General features: G+C 35.7%; 1 protein-coding gene and 1 pseudogene across 2 annotated transcripts; both read left to right on the forward strand.

Annotated features, from left to right (window-relative positions):
* The first annotated feature begins 536 nt into the window (after positions 1–536).
* Positions 537–6,501, forward strand: LOC149148373 (malate dehydrogenase, mitochondrial-like). The gene is made up of 3 exons (XM_089439621.1): positions 537–959; positions 3,128–3,301; positions 6,193–6,501. The coding sequence occupies exons 1-3, from the start codon at positions 690–692 to the stop codon at positions 6,388–6,390; spliced, it is 642 nt and encodes a 213-aa protein (XP_089295747.1). The 5' UTR covers positions 537–689; the 3' UTR covers positions 6,391–6,501.
* On the forward strand, positions 4,655–6,020 carry LOC149148374 (malate dehydrogenase, mitochondrial pseudogene; annotated as a pseudogene). The gene is made up of 3 exons (XR_016262440.1): positions 4,655–4,729; positions 4,886–5,013; positions 5,905–6,020. The product of XR_016262440.1 is annotated as a malate dehydrogenase, mitochondrial pseudogene (transcript).
* Positions 6,502–10,540: the final 4,039 nt, after the last annotated feature.

The raw sequence follows: 10,540 nt of genomic DNA on the forward strand, positions 1-10,540 counted from the left end.
AAAAACATATTCTTTTAAAATATATAGCTATCTCAATTATCACTCCCTTTTAAAAAACACCCTAATATCATATTCACCACTTTTAAAGATTCTCTGCAAAGATTCACCACTTTCGAGGATTCCTTGGGATTGGACTATTCGACATACATAACAAACAACTAAAATGGTCCAATATCAATCAAAATATCCACAATATGACATATTCCATAAATAACTAACACCCCTGAAAAAAAAAAAAAAAAAAAAAAAACACTTTCCTTTTAAACACACCGAGATTTGCAATGTTTAAATACATTGTAAACTAGTCTGACCCCTAACCAGAGTTTGATAAAAATCTCCTAATATTATTAAATTTATTTAAAAAAATAAAATAAAAAATATCTCTATTTTATAATAACTTAATTAACATTTGACCAACTGAAAATTTCGATCACATGATGTTCCATTCCCGAACCTCGTCCCCCCAAAAGAGGGATTTCTATCACGAGCTGTCTGATTGTCAATAACTAAGAATTTCACAATAAAATAGATTAAACCAAAGCCCTGCATAGTACCGTGAGGCTTTAAAATCCCTTTTAACAAAGTCGTATCCACACATCTCCATTGATTCGGCCTTTAAGCTCTGGAATCTCCCCCTTCTTCTTCATCTGCCTTCAGCTTGCATTCTTTCAGTGTTACCAGCGGCAAAAATGAGTTCTGCAATGCGACGATTGGTGGGATCTGCACTGAAGAATGCATCATCTTCTTCTTTCAAAACTAATGTTATGCCGAGAAGGTTTTATTCGAGTGGTGGAAGTCCGCCACGCAAGGTTGTTGTGTTGGGAGCTGCTGGGGGTATCGGGCAGCCATTGGCTCTTCTGATGAAACTCAATCCTCTGGTGTCAAAGTTGGCGCTCTATGATATCGCTGGCACTCCAGGTGTGGCTGCAGATGTCGGCCACATCAACAGCCGTGCTGAGGTGGGTTCCTCTTTTCCTATCACGTTTTTTTCGTTCTCTGTATGCTGGATCTGTTCTCTCTGCGAACGATAGAGATGTTTTGATTTTAGTTTCAAGGGATCTCCATTGGGATCGATCGTACGACGACCCACTTGGTAGGATCTACTTTTCGTTAGTGTTTTACCTGTTATTAGTTCTTTGATTTTACGTTTCTGATATTTTCCATGGTCAGATAATTTATTTATTTTGGTAAGCGCCTATTTTTTTAAAGGAACCAGGCCTTATACCAGGCTTAGACTCCACTGCTATAACCTCTCAAGGTCTCTGGGATTCTTCGAATGTGGAATTTATTCTTTTGGCCACATTTTTGCAGGAAATATGCCTTCCGGGGCTTTTGAACGTGGGTTTGAGCCCTGAAAGCGCAATGATTTAATTTCTTAAACACAACCCAATTCACGTTAATGGTCAACTCAATTCACTTTCATGGTCAGTTTGTAAATGTGTTTGTGCATATTTTGATTGATGAAAAAAAGCACCTAGATATTTATTTCGTGGAAATCCATGGCTGCATCATGTGCACCTACTCGATTAGGGTTTTTAATTTTATGGATCTAGGTGACATTTGGCCCAACAATCCATTGAAGCAACGCCCATCGCATTGTCATTCTAAAACGATTGTAATGTACACCGTGAATATTGGATTTGACTATACCTGACATTCTTTGGGCCATTTCAAAAGAGGCAGATAGAGGGCTACATTATTTTTATTTTTGATTGTTTTCTTGTTGGCAAATGTCTTTCTGTTAACATAGTGGGTTTTGCCCTCATTGTAGATGCTACAAACATAGAATCTCTATTCCACCAATTTCATGCAGGATTTGCTCCTGATCTTATCTGTTGAATCTCAATATGGTAGTTAACTCCGATGGTGAGATAATGCCGCAACATACTTCTAAGAGGGCACTGAAAGTGCTATGATTTAACTACTTGACTACAATCTGCCTGACATTTATGGTTAGATTGAAATTTGGGCTGTGCTTATTATTATTATTAGCAGTAGTAGTATTTGCTATTGATAGGAGAAGGTTGAAATTGAGGTTGGGCTCACTATTATTGTTTTTGTTTGGTCAAGGCCTTTTGACTGGCGTGGGTGAAACACCTTAATTGCATCTATTCATCAAAGTCACGCATGACTTGCAGATGGGCTCATCTGTGCAAACCTCAATAGCACATGGGTCATCATTAACAGCACCTCTGCATTATCATTAAACTGGTGTTTATCACGTTAACCCGACTTCATATTTTGGAATGACATGGGCAACCGCATTATCATGGGAATATGCCTCCTGGGTTTTGAACCTGGGTCATCCTCATGACAAGCACCCTACAACTTGCCACTAAACCACAGCCCAATGGACGAGGTAGTTCATATTTTTTTGATGAAAAGTGCATCTATATTTTTAGCAGAATCCACGGCTGGATCATATGCCTCTGCTTAATAGGACTTTTTGATCTGATGGATCTAAGTCATACTTGGCCTAATGACTACTTAGAAGTTAGAATAGTCTCATTGCATTGTCAATTTGTTATTTTGTGAGGATTGAATTGATGACCCTCTGCATATTGGATTTGCCTCTATATCCAACCTTTTTGGGGTCGTTTAGATTTGCCTCTTTATCCATGAGTAGATTAAATCAAAATAGTCTTCGCAGCGTAAATTAAACTAAGGTTGAATAAACTCCCTAAAGTGGCTTGTGAGATGCTAATTATTTATCACAGCATCACTTTTATACCTGGATTGGATAAGGCTATACCCTGATTGAAATGTCGTATACCTGGATTGGACAAGATTATACCCTGATTGAAACGTGGGTTGGTATAGGTCTTCAATCTCCTACGAGCATAATCATTGCTTTTGGTGCTCTATCTCCTCGGTAAAAGCCAAAAGGTGGATTTTACTATAGAATACAAATAATCATATTCTTGTTCACTATGAGGAGGACATACCATTGCTTGGGTCATGGAACAAGGATAACAAGTTTTACTTCTTTTGGAACTTTGCGATAATAATTTCTTTTCTTATTTTTTGGTCTACATATTTATCATTTAATTTGGTACTGCCATATTGATTTTATCATGCTTGTGTCACGACCTTGTCAGTAATTCACAGCAGTGTGACCTGGGTGCAGGTTGCAGGATATATGGGAGAGGAACAACTTGGCACGGCATTGGAGAATGCAGATGTTGTGATCATTCCTACTGGTGTGCCTCGAAAACCTGGCATGACCCGTGATGATCTCTTCAACATCAATGCAGGGATTGTTAAATCTCTTTGCTCTGCAATTGCAAAATACTGCCCAGAGGTAAGTTGTCATGATTTATGATCTTCTTTGAAGTTTTTGTTTTCATGCGATTTTCTTATTGACTATTTCATAGGAATAAGCATGACGTTCATTGTAAGTTGCTTTGTCGAAGGCTTTGTATGTTTGAGATCTATAGAGATGGCAATATATACAAATACATATTTGCAAGAATCTTTAAGCAAGTTGTTGATCTAGATTTACATACTGTTCTTGTATATAATCAATTCTACTGGAGAGGTTAACGAAGCTTGAAGACTTCTTTGAGTCAAACGAATAGGTGATTGACTCATTATTGACTCTTTATTTAGACAAATTGCAGCTAACTTTTGCCCATAAGAAGGAAATACTAATTGAAATGAACTTAAGAGTAATTAGCTGTGTAGTCCAATGCAAGTTTTCAGCCACTGTTAAAGCCCTATTATTCTTGTTTCTCCTCTTGTAGTTAGTAACTTATCTTTTGGACTTTTGAGAAAATTGGCATATGAATATCAATATAAAAAATATCCTTGGTCTTCTATTTAACTGTGCACAAATCCACTTGATCACGAGGTATCCTCTATAACATTATATATTACATACAATCAGTATGTACTACCATTAGTGTGGCAAGTTAATAGATAAAGAAGTATGTTTCACAATTATTTGTTTTGTTCATGTACTGGTGTGTGTGTACAGTATGTATAGTATATTGTTACATATTATATAGATAGAGATATGGAGAGGGGGGAGAGTGTACTGGATAATGTTTTCCTTCTATCAGGAATGGTATATTTGGATTCAAGAAATCATCTAGAATTGGTTTTTATGGCATTGCTGAGGACTTGATATCCATGGCAGGCAATTGTAAATATGATCAGCGATCCTGTAAAGTCTACTGTACCAATAGCTGCTGAGGTTTTTAAGAAGGTAGGGACCTATAATGAAAAGAAACTCTTTGGTGTTACTACTCTTGATGTTGTCCGCACAAAGACGTTCTAGGCTTCAAAAGCAGGAGTTCCTTTGAAGGTATTTAAAATTCTGGCTTGTTATGCTTAGCTACTCTCAAATATTTAGTATTCTGTAAAATATTTTTATTTTTTATAATTTAATCATGAAATATGCATCCTGGGCAAACATGCCAGGCACTTCTCCTCATTTCAAGGATGGTATCATAGGGTTCAAGGCCATCAGAAATATAGTCAGCTCAAGATGTCACTTGAGGGAATTGAACCCAGGTGGGAAGGATAACAGTCTTTGCACACAACCATCTGGGCTAGACCCAATACATGATATGCTGCAGGATCTTACCAACATCATGCTTTTTTTAACATTAGATACAATTCCCAGTTTTATGTTTGTTGTTGATGTCATCCTATGCTGTCTGCAGAAGTTGATGTTCCTGTTGTAGGTGGACATGCGGGTGTTACAATTCTTCCACTTTTTTCACATGTATATGACTTTGTTGGATCCTCATCTTGAGTTTGTTCTTTACTCTTGGATATTAGAAGATTAATTTATCAAAGATAAAATGAGATCATAATTACCTACCCTTCAATACAGTTAAAAAGGGAACATACACTTTTTTGTTTTGATAAATGTTTTTAGGCAACACCAAAGCCAAACTCTGTATTGTCTGAGGAGGACATTAAAGCCTTGACAAAGCGCACACAGGATGGAGGAACTGAAGTTGTTGAAGCAAAAGCAGGGAAAGGTTCAGCCACACTGTCTATGGCGTAAGTTTATGTTTTGGTCCTCTATAGTGGCTAATATGCATTCATATCTTTTGAATGTTTTTTTATTCTTATGTGACTGTCTAGAGTGCTGAATTTTTCATCTTGATGCAGTAGTTGGAGTCAGATAATCTTATCATGGTGTGTGCTTCATGATTTCATGCTTGGCATGCAACATGATTTCATGCATGATAAGTACCTAATCTGAGATTCACTGTCAGTGAGAATATGGCATGAAGGAGCTTCTTTCTCTTTATTTGAATCTTGTACTTCATACATTTGCATGTCTCAAATATTTTGCCTTAAGCTTAGGTACTTATCCTACATGAAATCATGTAGCATGCATGTCTCAAATCTTTTCCCTTAGGCTTTCTCATTTGTGTGAAACTCAGCGGGTGCTTTTAACCTGTGAGGTTTGACCGATGGATTGTTGCCTTTCATTTACCTTAGTTTGATTGAAATGTTCAGAGTTAATCTAGATTCTGCATGCAAAGATCCTTCCCTAAGAAAAGCCATGAGTCTCTTCAAGGATGTTATTCCTTCTTAAACATAAGATATGTCAAATGGATCCCGCAAAAGTTGTGTGCTTGATGATGGGTAAATCTGGGTATGAGATTTACAAATTTGCACTTACATGTATGCCTGTGGTTGCAATTCACAGATAGGCGCATAGCATCCATTCATTACCTCATCTTGAGAATTTGAGCATGGTTCATGCAAAAAACATTGCTGGTCAGTTAAATCCATTAGTTGAAAACTTGGAAGTGAAGAGTAGTGTTGTAGTCTTCTCTATGTTGATGAATGCTTTTTGAGACTTCAAATTGTTTAGAGATGCAATTCCTTTTTCATCTTGCTCCTGTGTTCTCAAATTTTTTTTTTCTACTGTTTTTTAAGGCCAAATATAAACCATGGGATATATATTTTTACCCTGAAGACCTCCAAATCATTTGGAAAAGGAGGTGTTGCAGCAAAAGAGATGGGTTGAATTTGTTGTTTGGATGGACTCTATGGCATGTAATCTTAGTTGGATTTCCAATATACTTTTAAACCATATTTTCATTTTATTTTTTAGTACTATTAGATATTATATCTTACCTCATTTTATGGTTAACATTGTATAACAAAAACATGCGTTGTGTTATGTAATTAATACTAACATGTAATATTGATTTTTTTTGTTAGAATGCTATAGGTAATGATTGCCAAGACGATGATCCAAATTATGTTCAACATATATCAGGAGATGATGAGGATGAGGATGAGGATGATGGTGGTGAAGGAGGAGATGATGATGATAGTTGCGGTGTTGGTGATGATGTGGATCAGAGTAATGAGGATGGTCAAGATGATCATGAGGATGATCTTGGTGGTGGTAGCTAGGCATGCACATGCATTGTTTTTTATGAAGAAATTATTGTGTAGAATGACATTGTTATGTTTAGATGGGTGTTGTGAATTTACCCTATATCAATGAGACATTTTGATTTTGTAATCATACGATGAGTTTGATTTATGTATGTTGTTAATTTATCGTAACGATATTCATGAAATATTTTGATTTGTTAATCATATTTGAATTTTAGTTGCTTTGATTAAAAATAATACTGATTTTGTTAGTATTATGTTGCTATTTTATACATGTTTTGAAAATTGTTAATGACACATTGTTATTTTTTTGGATGGATGTTGTCAATTTCTCTTAAATTTCTTTACAAATGATTTTGAATTGTGATATCTGCTTTAATGATATTTAGAAACTATCATATATTTCACTATGAATCTATAAAGGGGGTCATATATGTAAAGAAAAATATACTCTATATAAGAAGTCAAATGCGGATGTAACCATGGATGCAAAATTGAAAGTAAAATTGGATGTTAAACTAGTAATTAATACAAAATGCAAACAATTGAAATACAAAGTGTTTTAAATTAGAAGTGAAAAATTGTGCAATAGTTGACACAAAGAAGGGAACAAAACATGGCATACAAAAGGATATCAAATTGAGCAAAAACAAGGACACATAAATGGGCACCAAATTAGATGCAAAAAAAGACAACAACTAGATGTAAAATAAGATGCAAAGTTGAGCGTTAAAAAGAAACAAAAAACGTTACAAATTAATATGCCAAATGATGATGCAAATAATGGTGTAAATTTGGGATGCAAACTTGGGTGCAAAAAAGGAAAAAAAAAGATGTAAGAAAAGACATAAAACAAGATGCAAAATGGGGCTGAAAAAAGGTGAAACCAAGGATGCCATATTGGATGTAAAAAATGATTCCTAATCACATGCAAATTTAGGCTCGAACTCAGACACAAAATTATATGCAAATGTGGACACAAAATGAGGCAAAAAAAGATGCAAATTTGGATGGTGAAAACGATGTAAAACTAGACACCAAAAAAATGCAAAATTGGATGAAAAAGTCTGTGTAAATAATGGTGCAACATTGGACACAAGTAGACACAAAAAAATGGTGCAAAAAGGGGCATAAAATAGCTTAAAATTGGATGCAAAACTTGGTGCAAAAACAAATACAAAAGTAGACGTAAAAAATGGCTCTAAATTGAATGTACCATTAGACACAAAATAAGATGCAAAGGTGGACACAACACATGACTCAACATAAGATGCAAATATAAATGCAAATTTCGATGCTCAAAATGATGTAACATTAGATGCAAGAGATGGTGTTAAAAATGATGCAAAATTGGATGAAACAAATGACGCAAAATATGGTGCAAAATGAGATGGGAAAAATGGAGACAAATCAAACGTAAATGTGGATGTAAAAAATGGTCCAAAAAAAGATGCAAAAATGGGCACAAAAATGGATGCAAAATTTGGTGCTAAATCAAATTCAACACATGGTGCAAAGATAGGCACCAAAGCTGGTGCAAAAATAGAAGCAAAAACTAGTGTAAGACTAGATACAAAACCTGGCGTAAGACTAGATGCAAAAACTGACACAAAATGGATGCATAAAAAGACGTTAAATTGGATTCAAAATACAGTGTAAACTTGATGCAAATGATGGTGCAAAAATGGAAGCAAAGAATGACACAAAATAGGAAGCAAAAGAGAATGAAAAATAGATGCAAAAAATGACACAAAACTAGAAGCAAAACCTGTCATAAAATAAGATGCAAATCTTGGTTCAAAATTTGACGCAAAAAATGATGCATAGTTTGGTGTAAAAAATGATGCAAAATCTAGCGTGAAAAGGGATGCAAAATCAGGTGCAAAAAAGGACGCTTTAAAAATTGTACAATAGAGCCAGATTTAGCGCCAGGTTGCTCATCACAATTACAAAAAACATGCACTAAAATCTGGCGCAAATCGTTGGTTTTGTTGTAGTGCACTAAGCTTCTTCTCCTCTTAGTATTTTGGCACCTTCTTGGTCCTCTCTTCTAGAACCAATTGAGCACTCACTCTAGGCTATTGAAAGTCTTCTCACTGTCCTCTACCTTGTTTCCCTTTAGAACTCTAATTGTTCCATTGTTTCAGTCTCCAGCTAAAGTTTCCTTGCAGTACTCCTGCTGCAATCCCCTTTCTGCTAGAACTTCCTTTGAGAGTTGTATCTACTCTATTCTTCCTCTGTCACAACTTCCTTTAAGAACTCTGTTTTTTTCTACATTTTTTACTATGTTTAATTCCTTCACAACTACCTCACTTGTCATTCACTTCTTCTAACTACCTCTACAATCATCAATCCTGTTTACTGGATCATATCTCTGTATTTTAAATCCTTGGAAATCCAACATTTAATTTATGTTCTTTTGCAATTAATTTATTCTACAATAATCCATCACTCAATTCCTATGTTCAATTACTCTTGCTAGAACAAATTTCTAGTACCAGATCTTTGTAAATCTGCATTTCAACAAACCTAGAATCTCATTTAAACTCTTCCAGATTTGATCCTTCTTTTGGAGCTTCTTAGTTGCTACTTGTGTGGGTTCTTTCTGCTCTCGTATCTCCTTCTTTTGGCTTCTTTATTTTAAGATTTTAAGAGCTTTCCAACTCTGATACCACTTTATGCAGGCCTAATTTTGACTTGCATAATTCCCACAGTGCCTAGATCTTCTCCCTTAACGAGCTTCCTTCAACCCTCGTACATAATCATTTTACGATATTAATAGTCCCTTTATATTTAAATAACAGTGGGAGTGTTAAAAGAGTGTGGCTCAATCCTTTAATAAACAATCAAAGTCAAGCTCCTTTCTAGATAGCCCACAGAGCCAAGGCCTTACTATAAGTAAAAAAAAAAAAACCATTGTCTCGTCGCTTTAACCTCCTCTTCATTCTTCTTGTGACCACGACTTCTACCTATGCACTCCATCATTATGTCTACCCCAAATCCCGACCTTTATTTTTATATCTATTTTGCAATCATCAAGTTGTAGCCTTCTAGGCTGACTCACTTGCATCCTTCACGTCACCATTCCTCACACTTTCGTTGTGTTGCTAGCTCCACATAAGCCTGCTCACTTGAGCCTAACACTTGGTGGAAGATGTGACTACAAACACCACTGGGTAGAGACCTTTAGGGTATAATCCTTTGGGCGGGGTCCTCTCCGCCACGTAAGCTTGGCCCTTTATTTCACTCCTTTACTCATCTATCAATGAATGGAAAGTCCCATTGACAAGCCTTTTGTTTGATTTCAATAGCCCAACATGATAACACAAGGTGGTTACAAACAACCACTGGGATGGAAACCTTCAGCTTCACACTATCAAATGATACCTTCCTCCTGACAAAACTCTAACTTCTATCTCTTGGCACCATTAAATGATGGATCCTCATCATTTCAAAAATTTCTAAGTGTTGTGTCGCTCCTCTTGTTAATCTAGGTTTGTCATTGATGTCAATATGGAACTAGCCGAGATGGAAAATATTGTTGAGATTCCTGGTTCCAAATGATGATGTCATAACTCTTGTTTCATAAGAATTTCATCAAATAATATGTCAAGTCACTAATGAAGAAGTCTTAAGAAGTTCCAAGTGCCATGTATTTAGAAGCCCTTGATAACATATGGAGGACTACATTTGATGATGTCATATTCTTGATGAATGACCACTATTGATGATGGAACTTGATGAGGTCTTGATAACATGGTTGGAGATCATTTGATGGTTGGAGGATTATTTTGGAGTTATCCTAATGATGTTGCACTATGGATGCACTAGTATATCATGACATTGTTCATGTGTCATGCTACATGGATGTTTCCTCCTACATAATGACTCTATGATCCTATGATGACATTGATAACAATGGAGAAGCCAAAGAATGAAGAAGCCACGTTGTCCTAAGCGTTTTATGCATAAAATTTAAGGAAAGTCACAAAGAAAATTTATTCTGGACACCTTGGAGGCATCCTTTGAAAATGGATCCTAAATCATCTTAAAGATGATTTTTTCCTCTTTCTAATGAGCCTTTATTTTCCCCGAAACTACCAATAGTTTGTGAGATATTGAATTTTTAAGTTAAGGAAATTATTCCTAACAGTGAGCCGACCTA

Source organism: Pinus tabuliformis, chromosome 9, assembly GCF_031772625.1.
Source record: "Pinus tabuliformis cultivar Carrire ecotype Pingquan chromosome 9, CPIR1, whole genome shotgun sequence".
Classification (NCBI taxonomy): Eukaryota; Viridiplantae; Streptophyta; class Pinopsida; order Pinales; family Pinaceae; genus Pinus; species Pinus tabuliformis.

What these genes read in the sequence shown, in the direction of transcription:
- LOC149148373 (XM_089439621.1), top strand. Translation starts at nt 690, where the DNA reads ATGAGTTCTGCAATGCGACGATTGGTGGGATCTGCACTGAAGAATGCA. An exon ending in ACATCAACAGCCGTGCTGAG is followed by an intron (nt 960 to 3,127) that starts GTGGGTTCCTCT and finishes ACCTGGGTGCAG; the next exon opens with GTTGCAGGATATATGGGAGA. An exon ending in TTGCAAAATACTGCCCAGAG is followed by an intron (nt 3,302 to 6,192) that starts GTAAGTTGTCAT and finishes TTTTTTTGTTAG; the next exon opens with AATGCTATAGGTAATGATTG.